At 49.0% G+C, this 17,811-nt stretch overlaps 9 protein-coding genes across 9 annotated transcripts; 4 read left to right on the forward strand and 5 right to left on the reverse strand.

Annotated features, from left to right (window-relative positions):
- Window positions 1–206: 206 nt before the first annotated feature.
- N7518_008587 (uncharacterized protein) lies at window positions 207–1,344 on the forward strand (the record flags this gene model as incomplete). The annotated part of the gene is made up of 2 exons (XM_057189514.1): window positions 207–670; window positions 738–1,344. The coding sequence occupies 2 exons, from the start codon at window positions 207–209 to the stop codon at window positions 1,342–1,344; spliced, it is 1,071 nt and encodes a 356-aa protein (XP_057041217.1).
- Window positions 1,345–3,854: 2,510 nt separating this feature from the next.
- N7518_008588 (type III PLP-dependent enzyme) lies at window positions 3,855–5,276 on the forward strand (the record flags this gene model as incomplete). Its single annotated transcript, XM_057189515.1, has 2 exons — window positions 3,855–4,158; window positions 4,219–5,276. 2 exons carry the CDS (start codon window positions 3,855–3,857, stop codon window positions 5,274–5,276), a joined length of 1,362 nt encoding a protein of 453 aa, XP_057041218.1.
- A 399-nt stretch (window positions 5,277–5,675) lies between these two features.
- Window positions 5,676–6,755, reverse strand: N7518_008589 (uncharacterized protein; the record flags this gene model as incomplete). Its single annotated transcript, XM_057189516.1, has 1 exon — window positions 5,676–6,755. One exon carries the CDS (start codon window positions 6,753–6,755, stop codon window positions 5,676–5,678), a length of 1,080 nt encoding a protein of 359 aa, XP_057041219.1.
- A 431-nt stretch (window positions 6,756–7,186) lies between these two features.
- Window positions 7,187–7,414, reverse strand: N7518_008590 (uncharacterized protein; the record flags this gene model as incomplete). The annotated part of the gene is made up of 1 exon (XM_057189517.1): window positions 7,187–7,414. The coding sequence occupies one exon, from the start codon at window positions 7,412–7,414 to the stop codon at window positions 7,187–7,189; it is 228 nt and encodes a 75-aa protein (XP_057041220.1).
- Window positions 7,415–8,462: 1,048 nt separating this feature from the next.
- Window positions 8,463–9,061, reverse strand: N7518_008591 (uncharacterized protein; the record flags this gene model as incomplete). Its single annotated transcript, XM_057189518.1, has 2 exons — window positions 8,463–8,572; window positions 8,641–9,061. The coding sequence occupies 2 exons, from the start codon at window positions 9,059–9,061 to the stop codon at window positions 8,463–8,465; spliced, it is 531 nt and encodes a 176-aa protein (XP_057041221.1).
- A 468-nt stretch (window positions 9,062–9,529) lies between these two features.
- N7518_008592 (uncharacterized protein) lies at window positions 9,530–10,962 on the reverse strand (the record flags this gene model as incomplete). The annotated part of the gene is made up of 6 exons (XM_057189519.1): window positions 9,530–9,773; window positions 9,827–10,254; window positions 10,308–10,431; window positions 10,488–10,656; window positions 10,752–10,853; window positions 10,908–10,962. The coding sequence occupies 6 exons, from the start codon at window positions 10,960–10,962 to the stop codon at window positions 9,530–9,532; spliced, it is 1,122 nt and encodes a 373-aa protein (XP_057041222.1).
- Window positions 10,963–11,505: 543 nt separating this feature from the next.
- N7518_008593 (uncharacterized protein) lies at window positions 11,506–12,925 on the forward strand (the record flags this gene model as incomplete). Its single annotated transcript, XM_057189520.1, has 7 exons — window positions 11,506–11,606; window positions 11,663–11,712; window positions 11,766–11,783; window positions 11,837–11,987; window positions 12,048–12,199; window positions 12,250–12,625; window positions 12,679–12,925. The coding sequence occupies 7 exons, from the start codon at window positions 11,506–11,508 to the stop codon at window positions 12,923–12,925; spliced, it is 1,095 nt and encodes a 364-aa protein (XP_057041223.1).
- An 853-nt stretch (window positions 12,926–13,778) lies between these two features.
- On the reverse strand, window positions 13,779–15,257 carry N7518_008594 (alpha/beta hydrolase; the record flags this gene model as incomplete). Its single annotated transcript, XM_057189521.1, has 5 exons — window positions 13,779–13,843; window positions 13,902–14,711; window positions 14,761–14,961; window positions 15,016–15,089; window positions 15,148–15,257. The coding sequence occupies 5 exons, from the start codon at window positions 15,255–15,257 to the stop codon at window positions 13,779–13,781; spliced, it is 1,260 nt and encodes a 419-aa protein (XP_057041224.1).
- A 195-nt stretch (window positions 15,258–15,452) lies between these two features.
- On the forward strand, window positions 15,453–17,802 carry N7518_008595 (uncharacterized protein; the record flags this gene model as incomplete). Its single annotated transcript, XM_057189522.1, has 2 exons — window positions 15,453–15,691; window positions 15,756–17,802. The coding sequence occupies 2 exons, from the start codon at window positions 15,453–15,455 to the stop codon at window positions 17,800–17,802; spliced, it is 2,286 nt and encodes a 761-aa protein (XP_057041225.1).
- Window positions 17,803–17,811: the final 9 nt, after the last annotated feature.

Genomic DNA, 17,811 nt, shown 5'->3' on the forward strand with positions numbered 1-17,811 from the left:
CCACCAGCTGTCGCCGGCGACATTGGAAAAATGTACGGGGGTAAGCAGAGGCAAGTGAAGCCGCAGCATGAACCCGACGAATGGATGTCATTCCTTGCTGAGTCAGCGCGGATAATTTTGGCGGAAATTTGGGTTTGATGAAGATACGATTAGGACGGAGAGGCATTGAGGGATTCGGGGAAAGCATTGTATTCTATATCTCCAAGATGGTCTACTATGTTAGATTCCTGAAAACCCCCAGAATCCAGCAACAGAAAGGGGCCATCTACATCTCCGCTCTTATCTGCATCACCACTGATCTAGGGGACTCTTTTCTTGCTGAAGATGTTGATTTGATGGTGATAGCTGAGAATTCCTCTCGGGTTATGTTTCAGAAAACGACAAAATGGAATGCCAGTAATCGAGAACTTGCTATTGCCCTGGGTCCTCTCCCATCCAATCTGGCCCAGCAGTCTATGGTGTTGACGGTTAAATTGCCGGACTCACCAGAATATGTCATACCCGAGTATTCCCCCATACAATTAGTGGTTGCTGCAACAAGTGCTCCATTTGGGCCTCATTCCACACCAGCAGAGAAGCTGGTTCAACGCCGCCTTCAATACAGCGGCTGTGAACCATTCCCCATGGAAATATGGGAAGAGACAGGAAATAGCATTGCTCGACACATATGGTAAGCCACTCTGCTACCCGACTTCACTTTGGCTTTTCCCCTCGAGATTCTAAATACAAGTTCCTAGGGATGCGGGCCTAGCAACAGTTACATATCTTCACCTGATGTGTGAGGATATAAGGAAGACGGCCCGTAACGACAAGAACAAAGGCCCTGAACCTAAAATACAAGCTTTGAAACAGGTCCTATCCGTCTGCAACCGACCTATCCAGGTAGTTGAGCTTGGGGCAGGATGTGGGATAGCGGGAATTGCATTGGCATCAATGCTCCCGAACTGTTCGGTATTACTCACAGATCTCCCTGAGGTTGAGGAGATAATAACACGCAATATGAATGCTGCCCAACTCGCAACTATGTCCAGTCTTCATTATCAAAATCTCGACTGGGACGACCCACCGGATGAGCTCTGCCCCCGGCCTATTGACCTCATTCTTGTCTCTGATTGTACCTACAATTCAGATAGCTTGCCCGCGCTAGTCTCTACGCTTGACCGGATGGTTCGGACCTCCCCAGATGCAATCGTCTTGGTAGCTCTGAAAAGACGACATGACAGCGAAACGGTGTTTTTCGACTTGATGCGCTCGGCGGGATTTGCGGCGGTGCAGGACAACGTTGAAATCCCTTCTCAGCACGATGAGGCGGATGAGATTGAATTTTACTGCTACAGTCGATAAATATAGCATATAGAACATTGCATCTGGGGACGAAACAATAATTCCAGAGAACGATCCCCTGGGTCAAAAGAAAAGATTCTCCAATCACGACAATGCTGTTTTTTCCTGGAAAATAGTTCTGTAATTCATACCACTATGGCGTACAATCTGCATCTGACTATTGAAGGTGTCTAATACTATCAATCGCAGAATACATGTTGGGATCGCACTGACACTACTCAGGCGTAGATGAGATTAAGCATCGAGGATACGAAACAAACATTTATACAAGTGTAACAAGAGAACCAGGGTGGATCGGTTCCCCAATTTAATGATGGCCCGAAAAACCGGAGGACCACTTACAAACCAGCAAAATTCAAAGGTGGATATAGCTATATTCATACCAGAACGAAGTCACCGAAGAAATGGAGGCTAAATAGGATGATCTACGTTTTGCTGACTGAATGCCTTGAGTCCTCGGAACTCTTCGCGGTGTACAATTTCGGGTTTGGACAAAGTCTATCAAGCCTCTAGGTGGCCGGGATCAATACACCAAGACTATTAGTGCTAGCATTGGGCTAAATATGTATGCTGCATTTCCTAAATGACCAGTCCTATCTATAACATACGAGCTGTAGTTATGATGTATCCTCTTACATACTTCAAGGGCAAAATCTTCCGCAATAAGAGACTTACAACCAAGTACATCTGACTGAGCTCCGTTGTGAGAATAGGAAAAAATACAGATATCTCGTGATCCCATCTAGGGCTTAACTATGTTGTAGGTGATATTCTTCTGGTCCGTGCACGGAAGTGGACAGCTGAGTGGAATCGAGTGGGATCAAATGTTCGTCATTATGGGTTCTCGCCCAAGGCCCATTACTCAAGAGCTTGACCTCAAGCAGTTCTGGGCATACTGTAACTCGGCATGATGCATAGAACTACCTGCAAGTATATCACATAGCTCGAGATGGAGTACGGAGTACTCCGTAGGTGCATAACTAACAATTTAAACATCCCGGTAGGACAGTACCAACAGTACTGCCACGTATGTACCTGAATGTACGAAAGTACCTGGGATCTACTCCCGAGGTCTGCTCGGAGGGCAAATCACAGATACACACACACACACCGCTGCCATTGAATCCAGCAATTCCGAGAACATGGGATTTAGCTCCTGCGTCATGCAGTCGCACCTAGGAAGAGAAAGACCTATCGCAGAGCCGGCGAGATGGTAATAATGGATGCCTAAGCAAGGCCCAAATTAATCGCGCAGGCTTGTCCGAAAGAGTAATAGAGGGGAAGCTCGTGAGGAAAGCTGAAAAGCCCTGGAAAAGCCCTGGGGCTTACAGCTGATCGAATGTTAGAATGGGACCGCTAATTTAGCGTGAAGGAAAATATATTAATCCGTGTTAATCCGCGTTTCGACCATCTATCTGCTCAGAGGGGTCTTAGCGAATGTCGAGATCTCTCTTTATACTAGGATGTCTTCATAGCTTATAATAGACGTTCATAAAGACCCCGTGATCATTATTTACAGTATTATCTTTACCACTAAATCCTATCTTCTTCTGTACTAGGGTATTATAACCCCTAAAAGAATCCCGACATTCGCTGATGTCTGACATTCGCCGAGCTCTCGGAATTCGGATTAATACATGTTCCTCTGGGCCAAGAGGCGCTAAAAACTAGCGGTCCCATTCTAACATTCGACCAGCTGTCGGTCGAAAGCCCTGGGGAGCTGAAGAAACCCTTTTTCCGGCTGAGTCAGCACCGCTCTTTTTTTCCCCAAGGTAGACGAAGGGCTTCGTCATCTTTTCAGGGCTTCTTCTTTCAACTCTCCCTTTTTCTATTTGGGTCCTACAGCTCCTCATTTTACAAGGTGAGTCTTTTTATTTCCAGGTTAACTTGATTGGGATGCCCGTGTGTGACTCCGTGCCGCGTTTTATTTCCTCGTGTGCCCTAAGCTCGCTCACTGCCCCCCCCAAGAAAAATTTCTCAAAATCAAAAACCCTCGATTTCCCCCCCCCCTTCCTCTCACTCATACTTTCCCCCCCTCTTATAGTTCTCATAGCAGCTGGACTATACCAGGCTTGCTAACCACCTCTCTGCCCTTAGATTTATTCGGTTCTTTAGGTCCTCTTTTCAGACCCTGCCTTTGGAATCCCCAAAGGCGATTCGGTCACCACGGCTCCAGTAGCCTATCTTCTGGTTCTTAGCCAAATTGTCTCCACCCAACGTCTCCGCGACACTCTTAACAACATTCCACCTCCTGGTCTTTTCTGAACTCTCGTCCGGTGCGCCTTTTTTCGTCCCGTTGACGTCCCCGGAGATTATCCCCCCGTTCTCTGAGCTGCCGCATAGGACTTCTTTCAAGGTTCTTCCTCTTCAGGGGGAAGGGTCTAGGAGGCTTGGTCCAGTCAACTACGGTTGTGACACTTTTCGTCCTCCCTAACGCGCAGTCGCCTGCCGATTAAAAACTTTCTACCATCTCTCTATTTTCTATTCAAATTGTGCTGAGTCGCAGCGGCATGGTTATGGCACCGACTGCGTGTGTATCGACTGCTGAAGTATGCACCTTCAGAAAAGACTATACCAATAGTCTGGACCATCTCGGTCTTGTCAGCAGTCATGGCGGGGACAACAATTTGTTGCAATCATCGTTGACTGCCAAGGAGCTTGTTCTGGATATGTTGAGGAAGCGTGCGGCGGAGGTGGATTTGGACCAATGTGGTCCTGGTGAGGAGGATCCTTTTTACGTTGCGGATATGGGTGAAGTCTACCGCCAGCATATGCGCTGGAAGATGAATTTGGGCCGTGTCAAGCCCTTCTATGGTAGGCCTCACTCTTTATTCGACCGCCCACCATGGACCCCTGCTAATGAACACTGAACAGCTGTCAAGTGTAACCCGGACCCAGAAGTCCTCCGGCTCATGGCCCAGCTTGGAAACGGTTTCGACTGTGCCTCCAAGTCTGAGATCGATATGGCCCTTCAGACGGGCATTGATCCCAGCCGCATTATCTATGCGCAGCCTTGCAAGACCAAGTCTTACCTGCGCTATGCTGCCGAGGTCGGCGTTAAGCAGATGACCTTTGACAATGCCGATGAGTTGTACAAGATCAAGGCCACCTTCCCTGAGGCGGAACTCTACCTCCGCATCTTGACCGATGACTCGACCAGCCTGTGCCGGCTGAGCATGAAGTTCGGTGCTTCCATGGACCAGGCTCGTCCGTTGCTCGAACTGGCTTATAAATTGGACCTCAAGGTCGTCGGTGTCAGTTTCCACGTCGGATCTGGCGCCGAGGATCCCCGGGCTTTCCTCGAGGCCGTGCAGGATGCGCGCACAGTCTTTGATCATGCGGAAGAGATCGGCCACGAGCTCCACACTCTGGATGTTGGCGGCGGCTTCTGCCAGGACACATTTGAGAAGTTCGCGGGCATTCTGGGCGAAGCCGTGGACACTTATTTCCCGCCGAACATCCGTGTGATTGCCGAGCCCGGTCGCTACTACGTCGCCACTGCCTACACTCTGGCCGCCAATGTCATTGCGCGGCGTGACATTCCGCATCCCGATGATCCCTCGCGCGATGCTTTCATGTTGTATCTGAACGACGGCGTCTATGGCAACTTTTCGAACATCATCTTCGATCACCAGCATCCCGTCGCTCAGATTCTCACCTGTGCCTCGGACGGCTCCCAGCCTGCTTCCCCGAACTCTGCGACTTCGGAGGACATCACTTATTCTATCTGGGGCCCTACCTGCGATGGCATCGATGTTATAAGTGAAAGCATTGCCTTGCCTGGCCTGCTGGACACCGGCGACTGGCTCTATTTTGAGGAGATGGGAGCCTACACCAAGTGCAGCGCTACCCGTTTCAACGGCTTCTCGGACAACCACGAGGTGATCTATATTTCTAGTGAGCCTGGTGCTTCTGCTTTGCTCAACTACTAGTCTGAATACTGTTTTGCTTCACAATCGTTTACAATTGTCTTTTTGTTGGAATCGCTTTTTGTTTGGTGACCTCTACCCAGAGGAGGCCGTCTAATATAGTATCTATCGTGCGTTCTCCCTGCATATACGATCGTATTTTTCGCCATTAGATTCTAAATTAGAATAGAGCTTGTCGTGTTTGCATCAACGTCCATTGACTAGGTATCTTTTGGTATCTCTTCTGTTGGACGTTTTGCTATATTGTTATCGTTAATGCTTTCGAACATGAGATATGAAAAGTCTTGATATTCATTTACAGGTGTATCATGTTCTCTATCATCACATTTACAAGGTATCACGAGAAACTAGTCCGTACCAACATCACGGCATCTATGAACAGGAGCTGGCCTCATCAAAAATCTAGACCAAACGCTCCACACTCAACTCCACACCCTCTTCCTCGCCTGCCTGAATCAGCCCACCAGCTTCGAGCTTCTTCTTCCACTTAGCCGACTCGTATCGAGCAAGGATCAATGTAATGCGGGCAATGACAGCCGGGTCTGCAGACTCGACAACCACAGCGGAAGGAGTGCAGGTCCAACGTCCAAACGCCCAATTGAGAATATAATACTGCATCCCAGGCGACTCGAGCGTCTGTCTCGCATTCAAATCATCCGATGTCTCCACCGGAAGATCCTGATTCGAGCAGCGAACAATCCCCTTGATGCGATACACCTCCTCGCGAGGCGTCAAAGAGAGAAACCGCTCGAGAGCAGCAACATCCACCGTCTTCCCCTCGACATCGGATTTCAAAACCACAGACAGAACCTCCACCTCGGACTGATGATCATGTTGATGCTTACTCTCATGTCCATTGCCAGCCTCCTCCTCCTTAAACAAAGCCCCATCAATACCCAGCATCACTTCCATATCAACCCGACCCTTATCCGACTTAACCCAAGGTGTCTCAATCTCCAAATCACCCACTCGGTCCAGACAAACATCAAACCGCTCAGGCATATCCTCCCACTTATTAAAAACAATCAAATCGGTATACTTGGCCTGGATCTTTGCCGTGTACGAGGTATCCTCATATCCCTCCCAGTTCTCGACATCGATAACACTAATCACACCATCGAGAACGTAATGTCCGCCATGCTCGCGCGCAAGCCTGTTCACCTCCATCGCAAGCGTTGCGGGGAACGCGCTGCCGCTGGTCTCGATCACGATGCGGTCGGGTTTCACTTCCGTGCGGAGCTGGTCCAGTGCGTCGCTGACCTGGCCAACGAGGTTGCAGCAGATACAGCCATTGAGCATTTCGCGCACGCCGCTGATGGATTGCGTTGAGGCTAGTTGGGAGTCCACGGCTACGTCGCCGAATTCGTTTTTGAGGAGGGCTAGCTTGTAGGTCTTTGGAAGTTGCGGGATTAGATTGAGGAGGATTGTTGTTTTGCCTGAGCCGAGGAAGCCCGTCACGATCGTTATGGGGATTGGCGCCATTTTGGGGTTGCTTGGCGACTTTTGTTAGGTCCGGGGTTGTTGCTTTTTGAGGTTGGCGGCGGGAGGCTATCGCCCATGGAGGGGCACTAGCCCTAGTTTAGGAGCCCTAATTACCTCCTTGGGATTATAGAAGAAATATAAAGCGTATCTTCCTTTTAATAAGAATAAAGTCAAATAATATCTCTACCAGTATCTTGGAAGCTCATAGTTGTTCATAGGATATACCTCGAAATGCACGGCGAATGAGAGTTGAGATTGAGTAGTTGACAAAGAAACCTTCCAGAGTAGGTACATTTTATATACATCGTAAGGTATGACCATACAGGCCGTACAGTAATTCAGATCTAGATGAGCATGACTGCGCACAAGCTATCCAAGAAATAGCAGTTACCCAAATCCAGCCCATAAATCAGACGATATCGCACGAAGTATCAATGTCTCGAGACGGATCTATTCTTCGACCCCGTTGTTCCCGTGGTCGGTCTATCGCTAGCCCTATCCCACGATCGATACTCAGATCGCTCACGGCGAGAGCGACGTGCCGGTGCACCACGGTTGGTAACCACCGAGTGGTCTGTGTGATTGACGGACTCTTGGTTGTGTTTTTGATCGGATTCGGCATCGCTGGACCGATTCATACTTCCGGATCGGGGGCGCATTGTGTATGACAGAGTTTGAGAAGAAGAGGGCTCAAGTTGATTATTGTGAAGTCGAACGGTGATGGTCCTCTCTTATACAAAGTGGCGGCGGTGGCACACTTGACCCAAACATTGACATTTACTTCATTGTGAACGCATCTTGATGCAATCTACAGAGGGTCCACTGGAGGAATTCTTTTATTAACCTATTTATAGGTTGCTGTTTAGGTTCATGGATTGTTGAATTCTAACCGGTCTGATATATTCATGTACTTTCTACCTACTTAAGTAGCATAGCCAGAAACCGACAATAAAGAAAGAATGCGAACCAAATGGACATTAAAATTTCGAGTTTGCCCAAGGACAAAGAAATTCAGGATCATATCTTATATCCTTCAATCTCAAGGTTGTTTTATAGTCCCAGTCCCTTGGTACCTCCAGTCGTATTTGGTTAGCTGCATACCTTAAATTCCACCGAGGTTCCACTATGCCTCGACATTGCACTGTATGTATCTACATGACTCTAGAATGAACCCGTCTTTGCAAATTGTGAAAAGGATATTGTCTGCTGTAAATCTATTACCATATTACTTCAAAGTGGAACTAGTTAACTTCGTGGAAATGCGACCGCACCAAGCTAATTTGGCCCGTAGATGGACAACCTGGACATCAAGGCCCTTCTTACCGCAAATACCAATCAATCCTTTAATTTGGGGACTTTCAGGTTGCCGTAGTTCGAGTGTACGAGTCCTCAGGGTGAGATCGAGTGTTTCTGGTTGACTTCCTAGGTTAGGATCGCGCGCACTCGACAGAGGATTCAGGGCAGCTCTCTATAGCCTGAGTAGTTTTCAATTTTGATGGAATCTCATGCATTGCCACTCAAATGGTTTCAGTCTCTGCGACATCCTTATTATACATGTGAAGTAATCAGCGAGGATCCTGTCCCCCCTAGAGAAGAAATGCGATCGGTGACATTCGGAATATTCAACAAGCGGCAAAAGACATAAATGATTCAGATCCCCAGTCAGTGGAGAATAAAATCCCAAAACGCCAAAAATGTATGATCTATCTACTTTGTTCGCTGTGTGTGCTTATTGCTCATATGTCTCTCTCGTAGGAAATCGCAAACCTGTTCGTTGCTCATTTTATCAACGCATTCGCGTTCCTCCTGGGAAGGTTCTAAAACATAACACAGTCATCAGCAATCAAGTCATACGTGCTGCCAGGAAACTCATGCATGAATATACCTTCAGGTACCATCTCCTGAGCTTCGTTTGATCCACCTGACATGGCGCGAATGTGACCTTGAACGGTACGTAAGGCTCCCTGCGCAGCAGGATACGCTTCGTCCATTAGAGTATCCTTCGCGGCGATAATCTTCTCGTGGGCGGCGGAGCTAACGGAATTTCCAAACTCCGACATGGAGCCACCAGGAGCCATCGAGTCGAGTTGATGTTTCATGCCCGCAAAAACACCTTCCTGTCCTTCCTGTCCTTCGGCTTTATGGAAAGCGGCGTCATTTGCCTCCATCTCGACCTCGGATTGCCTCCGTTGTCCGAGTGCAACATTGGAATCCAGGTACAATGAGTCGCTGGAGGGGTTTGGGCTCATGGTGAAGCATTTTGCTCCCTTGGATTGGGAGTATTTTTTGGATTCTGGGAATGACATGGGCGCGGAGAATGACGAAGTGGAATTAGAAGCAAAAATGGTAATGATAAGGCGTAGGGCTGAGTCTGACGTAGGGCTGATATCGGGATCTGTTCGGGTCTAGTATCGGAGTGGGCAGGGTACAACAATAGCGAGTAGGGATATTGACCAGGATTCTACAGCAGGAATCTCTTTTGGGTAATTGAGTGATTGAGTGATTGACCTTGTTTCGCTGGACTTTTCCCCCCGAAAGATGTTGCTGATCGTTCCTAGAAAACGACGTCACTGGAATCCACTTCTGCAGACGCGTTCATCGGCAAAGGAGATTCGGCGTACTCTGCTCTATTTTTGGATACTACACTATTTGTCTACTTCCAAGTCGGACCGAGGTTCTTTATCACTTGACTTTGAACTGCAGTTGCTCTTTGCTATTTTCATACCGGGAAATTCAATCATTTAACGCAAGATGCACATCATACACCGACCCGACTAGTTGTAGATCGCCGCCTGAAGGCCAGGAATGATCTCGAGATCCTTCGGCTTATAGGTGTATTTCCCCTCACTAGAAATCTTGACATCCCGATTCTTTCGCTGCTGCTGTGTCTGTCGAACTTTAACCCACTGCTCAGTCGTCAGGTGCTGTCCAAGTTCGGTGAACGCGTTGGTAGTCAAGCCAAGTCTCTGGAGGAGGGGGCTGTTCTGAATTGGGTCAAGGATAACGTGGTTGTTGGGGCTATATTCATTAGACCCTGAAGACTCCGGTGCCGCATAGCCAAAGGAACTTACCGAGCAAAATACAACACACCCAATCGATCAATATGAGCCTGGTCAGCAGGGGGTGCGTGGACCCGGTGAATACTCGACTTAATCAAGCCACCCGTGAGCGCAGTGAGGGCGTCGCATGTGTTGATAGTAATGGTCCCGTCCTGGGGCTTGACCCACTTCCATTGACCCTCTGAGTTCAGGATCTGAAGTGCAGCTACCGGTTGTCGGAACAGAAGAGTAACTGTTCCCAAGTCTGTGTGGCCGGGACTGTAGAGCTCACCGACCTTCTTGTTATCCTCAGCGCTGCGGGCTGCATAATGCATATAGCGCAGATGGTCCTCGCCCTTGACGTCGTATTGGTGGTCGCGGACTAGTTGGTCTTCGTCTGGCAGCTCGAGCAGGATTGCGAAGAGGCGGAGAAGCTTCTCAACAACTTCGGTGTGGCATTTCTTTAGTTCGGGTCAGTTAAAGGAATAGACAACGATGATAAAAGGAAAATTACCCGACTGAAAGCTTCAATCTCCTTAATGTTTTCGGCAATGACAGAGGGCTGGGGACGCTCGTGGTAACCGTCGAACTTTGGAATATTGTATACCTGGACATTATCCTTGATGCCATTTCCTAGGCTGAGTTATGTGTTAGCGTTTCTCCAATATGTCTCTGAGGGCGATCTGTTTCTTACATTCGGTGCCCTGCAGGACGGTAAGAGTTATATTCACCTCTTTCAAGATCACTGGCGCTGTGGAACTTGAGTTTCTCTTCAAGTGGCAGGGCATAGAATTCCCGCCCTAAAGCGAACTGGTTGTCGATCTCTTCTTGGCTGATGTTAAAGTTCTTAACGTAGAAGAATCCTGTTTCAAGTCTGATTAGCACTAAACCAAGGATTGAGCCTACTCGAATTCATATCCCCGGCCTCAGCACGGAGCACAAAGAAGCGTCGACTCACCAACATTTCTAACAGCGTGATCGAGCTGCTTGACAAGATCTTCCTTTCCTCCAGGTTGGTCATACTGGTTAAGATCCAGTGTGATAAGTTCAGCCCAGTCAACTGATCCCCGAGCAGTCAGCAAGACGAAAGCACCAAGAAATCAGCATTACCCACGGTCTTCCTTGGTCACAGGGACCTGATCATATTTTTCAATGTATTTGCCCGGCATTTTGGGCAGTCTATGAGTTTCCGAGAGGCGAACAAGTATATGCAGCGACTTCAAGTAGCTCGTTTCCACATCAACACCTTAGGAAACACACGTCGTATATAAGTCGATTCGCACACCATTCCGATGATATACCCCCGCATCAGATACCGGAGGGATTTCATAAGAGCACGCAATAAATTCGTCCGATGAGGCCTGAGATAACGGCCAATTTCCGGATTTCGTGTGGTAGACCGGGATTCGCGCACGCCATCATGCAGAAACATGTCGTCTCCGCCGGCGCATCAAAGTGAACGGCAAATGTGTTAGCTTCAGTTCCAGACGTCCTTTAGCCTCGTGGATAGTCTGTTTTGACGATTAAAATTTCCCGAACGAGCGATGGTGACAGCGAGTGGGGAAATTGGTTAACATCTCTACGGCTAGCTGGTTTTTATATGCCGAGATGCTATATCAAGAGATCCTATAAGTAATGGCGGTGGTCTATAATTTAATGTGCTTTGTCTTTTGCGCCTTTAGGAACAGCATCGGACGTCTGCCGAGCCTTTCATGTCTGACCTGAAACCCAAGGCCGGGAGATTGTCCCCTCTGGGACTTTTCAAGGAAGTATTTAATTGGTACCCATCTTCATATCCTGCCGAGGAGAGAAAGTAAGCAGATCAAGGTTTGGGAGAGTATCTCAGTCGATCTATACTGACGTTGCCAGATTATTATTCAAGTTGGACTTGTCCATTCTGATATTTGCTTGTCTCTGCTGTAAGTACACAAGTCCAAATGGTGCACCCGAGAGACGCCACTAACGAACTCAGTCTTTGTCAAGTATCTGGGTAAGCCTATTTCCACATTCAATGCCCTTTGACTCGATACCAATATATCGCAGACCAGACAAACATTAGCAATGCATATGTTAGTGGTTTGAAAGAGGACTTCGGTCTGTACGGCAATGAGCTCAACTACTTCAATGTCTGCTACTTTTGTTCGTATGTGCTATTCCAGATTCCTGGACTACTGCTCATGTCACGCCCAAAGTTGTGAGTATCAGGAATTAAAATTCTTTCCCACTCATACCAAGCGACTGACTCATCACATAGGGCTCGCTGGTTGTTACCTACACTCGAAGTCCTCTGGGGTATTTGCACATTTGCCCAAAGCCGTGTCACGAACGTACACCAGCTCTATGCCCTTCGTTTCTTGGTTGGAATGCTAGAAGCACCTGTCTTTGCTGGAACGCATTTCATTCTCGGTAAGTTCGACCAATATATATAGTCATCTGGTATACTAACCATAAAAAAGGCTCATGGTACACAGGTCCCGAACTGTTCAAACGAGCCGGAACATGGTTCATCTGCAACCCGCTCGGTACTATGGTTAGTGGATACCTTCAGGCAGCGGCTTATACCAACCTCTCTGGTGTTGGGGGTATGCCAGGGTGGAGGTGGCTGTTCGTAATTGACGGCATATTTACCATCCCCGTGGCCTTGCTCGGATTCCTTATCTTTCCCGGTATTCCGGGCTCGCCTAAGCCATTCTATCTGACGGACCGTGATATTGAATTGGCCAAGGAGAGAACTAAGAGAGCCAAGATTCGCCAGCCTGGCAAAATGAGTCTCGACGTCTTTAAGAGAACCTTTAAGAGATGGCACATTTGGGTCTTTATCACTTGCTACGCGTAAGTTTGGAAAGGATTCACTGCTATAGTCAATTTACTAACGTTGGTTTTAGATGCATGATCATCTGCTCCTATCCAAGCAGCTATATGAGCCTATGGCTCAAACAAGAGGGATACTCAGTGACTCAAATCAACCAGCTGCCGACTGTTACTTACGCGATTAACATCGTGGCCTCATGGCTAGGAACAACATTAGCTGCGATTTATCCGGAATGGATCATTTACACCATTGCATCGGCATGCTGTCTATTCTCAACATTATGCATGATAGTTTGGAACATCCCTACAGGCCTGAAGTAAGATACCTCGTTAACCAATCCTCAGATCGAGTCCGTGTTACTAACAAGCCTCTTCAAAGATTCGTTGCCTGGTATGTCTTCGGAGCGGCTGGATGCTTGAGTCCAATTCTATATTCCACCATCAATGTGATAGTGAGGGATGATGCGGAGGAGCGTGCTCTCATAATGGTACGGCAATTCCTTTATCCAGCGGACAAAATAAATCATACTGACCAGCATCTTTCTTGCATTACAGGGCTCCATGATGACATTTGGCTATTCATTCAATATCTGGGTTCCTTTGCTGGCATACCCAACCGCCGGCCCCGACGGTGCGCCTAGATGGCGAAAGGGATGGCCAGTATCATTTGTCTTTTTCTTCCTGCTGTGGGCTGGTTTCGTAACTTCTGTTTACATATGGCGAAGGTAAAATCCCGTCCTGAAATATTGATGGATATTAAGCTGACATATTATCATAGGGAGCAAAGGAAACAAGCCTTGGTGTCACCCCAGGAAAGTAGTGACGAGGAAACGGACACTGTGGTAGTTGATGGGACCCCGACATTGAAGAACTGAATCAAATCTCGTGGATGGTTCGAGATTGATCAAATATTGTCTAAATACCTCGGATAGATACTAATAAATGGCGTTTCTCGTGGCATAAGGAATAGCTCGGTAACGACATCTGCCTTGCGGTATACTAGGGCCTTAGGCGGTGATCTTTAATGAAATTTACATTGTAATTAATGAAAGACATGTGGTTTATCGTTTCTTGAGATTGTTGCGCTGTCCATCCGTGACCCTTACGCTGGCTAGGATCAGTGAGTTTATGTATTTCCCAAGGCTTTTATAGGGATTATCAATATGTCGGCCCATTACTGCTCAAAAGCCCTCATAACAGCGATACCAGCCACTGAGCCTGATGCAACGCGATTGTGACCTAAGAAATTATGGTCAGTCTGTCGAATTTATAGCTAGAGGGTGTTGCTTCAACATACCACCGTATCGAATCCGTTCCCATCTGACTGTCTTGACAACCTCACTACCATCTTCATTGCTGATCTCATTCTTCCAGATCTTGACCTCGCTAGGGTTGCCATCCTCAGATTTGAGATACGTCATAGCACCAGGAGCACCCTTGACATGTCCGCCCGTGGCGGCCTCCCAAACGCGGCGTCCTTCATACCAGGGAATTTCAGCATCATCAAAAGCATGAACTATCGTGAGATCAAGGCTTTTATCGGTGTAGCCCATATCTACAGCGTTCAAGGAAGTAGTATTAACGCCGGTGAGACGCGCCAGTCTCCCAGCCGTGTCCCAGTGGTCCACAATGTGGCTCAACAGCCACTGTTGAGATCGAGGATATCCCATAATAGGAGAGAGCATAGGCGGGGTGAGGCCTTTGAAGCTGTAGGACTCGATGAGATTGGCTAGGCTGCTGAAAGATGCCAATAGGACCACGCCAGCAAATGGATCGGCGTTCTTGATAGCCGGTTGGATAGCTGCTGGGTCAGATGATCCGAATGCAAAACGCTCTGCCACTGCAGTTGTTACTGCAGTTCCAAGACTTTGGCCCACGATGACGATGCGGGAGGTGGGAACCTCTAATGGCCCTGCGGTAAGGAAGTTAATGAGGGACACACCATCCGTGATAAGGCCTTCCTCAGTGGGATTTCCAGTGCTAACACCAAAGCCGCGATAGTCAATTGCAAAGACGTGGACTGGGTTTGATGGGGTAGATAGGCTTAGCATCGAGTTGTAAGTGGCAGGGCGTTGAGCGGAACCCAAGTGCGCCGCATTTCCGTGGACTTGCCTGTCAGCTTTGTGCAGTCGGAATCTAGGTTGTCTATCACTTACAGCTTACCACAACTCGTGCATTGGGGTCATTGGCGAGAAGCTTGTAGGCAACTGTCTTCGTGTAGTCCTCCGCTGGGCCCGTAGAGGGATTCTCCATTAATTCCTTTTCGTACTCCAGGCAAAGATGCAAGGGCATCAAATGCCAGCCGTAAATGGTTTCATTGTCGGGCGTCACCAAATGAAACGGTTGGACTTGGGTTCCTTTGGGGATCGGTTAGCAAACATACTTCCGTTGTTCTCCTAGGGATGCCATACTTAAAAATCCAAACTGTTCAACTTGGTTGACATCCTGCCACAAGCTGGGATTGATCTTGTTGGCATAAAGAACACTGTGTTATCTGTATTAGCTCACTCTGGGGGTAGGCCCGGGGGGAACTAGATACATACGAACGTTGAACCTCTGGGAAGGTCAAGGAGAGGATACACAGCACATATAGCAGGCCACCTGCTGCAAGGGACCAGTAAGCCTTCCTAAAAATAGGCTTAAGCTCAACCATTATGCGTTTTGGGGTTGAGTTGATTGATCTCTGTTGGCAGCCACCAACGGAGGTGAGCGGACAATCTTGGCAGAGGCGGCGATAAGCGGCGCGTCTCTCGTTTCTCCCTTCCACCCTCTCTCCATCCAAACTTCCGTTATAGAATGTTTGTTATACTTCCATCGTGGGTATCGAGATTATATCATTGAATTCTCCATGGCCGAAAAGCGCAAGCTCCCTGCGCGTGACCGCCGCGAATCTGCAGCCAAAAGACGTGTCTCCGAAGCCACGCCGCAGTCTCACAAGAAAAAGGCGCCAACTCCTCGCGCCCCATCCCCCGAACTAGTTGACGCTCCTTTACCAACAAAGGTTAAGGATGGAGATCCTTTGCCTATTGTCCGCACGCGACAGGCACTATCCTTGTCGGACAATGAGTATCAATCAATCGCCGAAAGGTTTGCGATCGCGGCCCCCATTGGTGTTGCATGACTGACATTATTCTCTGTCCTATCTCAACAGTGCGGTTCTCCTCGCTTCACTCGAACGATCGAAGAAAAAGTGGCTGAGCGATGGCATTCTTGTTCGATACTACACAAAGCCAAAGAAGACGAAGCGCGAGCAGATCGAGAAGAACAACCCGTCAAAGGACACTATGGCAAAAATCGGGCCCTGCGATGTCACCATCGGTCCCCATTTCTTTGATGCTACGATTTACATTGTCAAAGATCCCAGTGCGCCGCCGGCCTTGCAATACGCACCCCCGCAACGACCGATGGTTCACTACGGCCACCCTAATAACTTCCAACAATACCGACCGTATCCCACGTCATCCAATCAACAACGACCTGCGCAATATTCTCCCGCTCCTCCAGGTCGCCCTGGGTATACAGGCAGCCACCCTTCGCCCCAACAAGCTCGTGGCCCGAACGCACCCTCTCCTCAAGGAGGACAAAAGCCGCCACAAGGGCAAAAGAGCCAGCCAGCCAAGCCCAGTCCGGATCCTGTGATCCAAATGCTAGCCACAAGGGCAGCTGCTGACCCTGAACTCAAGGCCTTGATGCGTGTTGTTGCGTCAAGCCAAGCATCCCAGGAGCAACTCCGGGCTTTCCAAGCACATATCGACGAACTCAATGCAATCATCAAATCAAGAGAGCAGCAAGAACACCGGCAGCAATCTTCAGCAGGACAACCCATTACGCAACAGTCAACCCCTACTCCACAACCCCAGACCCAGACCCAGAAACAACAACATGGTGGGACGAAGTCAGTATCGCTAGAGAAATCCCCACAAACATCTCAGACCCCATCCAAAGGTCCGAAGCAGCCACCTCTGAAGACGGAGACGCAGCCTCCGACCCCTGCGCAAGCTCCACCAAGCCAGGCTCCTAAGCCTCCCCAGAGTGCCACCGGGTCGACCGCTGCCAAGGAAGAGCAATCAGCCACAGAACACAGCACCTCCCAGTCTGCGCCGTCCGAAGCAGCGCGCCCAGTGGTTCCGACCCCATCAGCGACTCCTGGTGCTGTAAGCACCCCAGCCGCTACTTCTACTACGCAGCAGCAGACTCCCGTGGTAAACCCGACACCACCAGCCAGCGCTCAGCAGCCAGGAGCACGACCCGGACCACCATATGCCCCCCACCAGCAACCTTCTTATGGGTCACAACCTCCACTTCAGTCTCGACCACCCCAATTTGCTACGCCTGTTCCATTCACCCGCCCGCCTTCAATCTCTTACGTATCCCCACTTGGATCTCCACCGATAAACTACAAGTCTGTCGTGTTTGAATTCACTTCTCCCTTGACTCCATACGGAAGTAGTACTTCAGGTCATGCCGGTTCGGGTGACCGCTATCTTTTCCCTGAGTATACCATTCTGGAATGGCTCCCAGCCGAAAACACGGTCATCGCCTCGTTTTTGGTAGTCCGGAAGGTTCCTCCAAATACAACCTTCCCTCTCGAAACCGCCACAGAAGCTGCCAACTCCAAAAGCAAAGGCAAAGGGGCATCGAAAGCTAAGAAGAGTGAACCGAAAGTCAAAATCGACAAGGACAAACTACCAACCGATAGCCCAGCGCCCAGCCAGCCATGCACACCCACAACGGGAACACCACAAAAGCAGGAACCCACCGATCAAACAGGCCTCCTAACCCCCGGGCTCGCAGGGACTCCTGCCAATGAGGCAAATTTTAAGGAATACTGGCAACCAGTAACGTTCCGCATCCATGCCCCTAATGCCAAAATCCTCGAGCCTCTAGCGCGAGTCGTCAAGCCAGCCGACGAGGTGCGCAAATATATGAATGATATCATGGATCGCGCCGAACGTGCGCCGGATGGGTACCTAGCTATGCGCCTACCTCGGGAGGTGGCCTCAGAATCGTTCCAAAGGGACGGAACACCTGCTTCTTCGGGCAATATCGGTTCCGGAACCCGCAGTCGTCTTTCCCGTGTTCAGCTCGCTGGCGACGAAACCGAGGGGGAGAATTCTGGCTTCGAATTCGAGGAGGATGAAGAAGATCTGAAAGATTTCTATGATGCGCCAAGCGGGTTACCGCCATTGAAAGCATGATATTAGGTT

This window comes from Penicillium psychrosexuale (assembly GCF_028828465.1).
Source record: "Penicillium psychrosexuale strain IBT 29551 chromosome Unknown utg000004l, whole genome shotgun sequence".
In the NCBI taxonomy this organism is placed as follows: domain Eukaryota; kingdom Fungi; phylum Ascomycota; class Eurotiomycetes; order Eurotiales; family Aspergillaceae; genus Penicillium; species Penicillium psychrosexuale.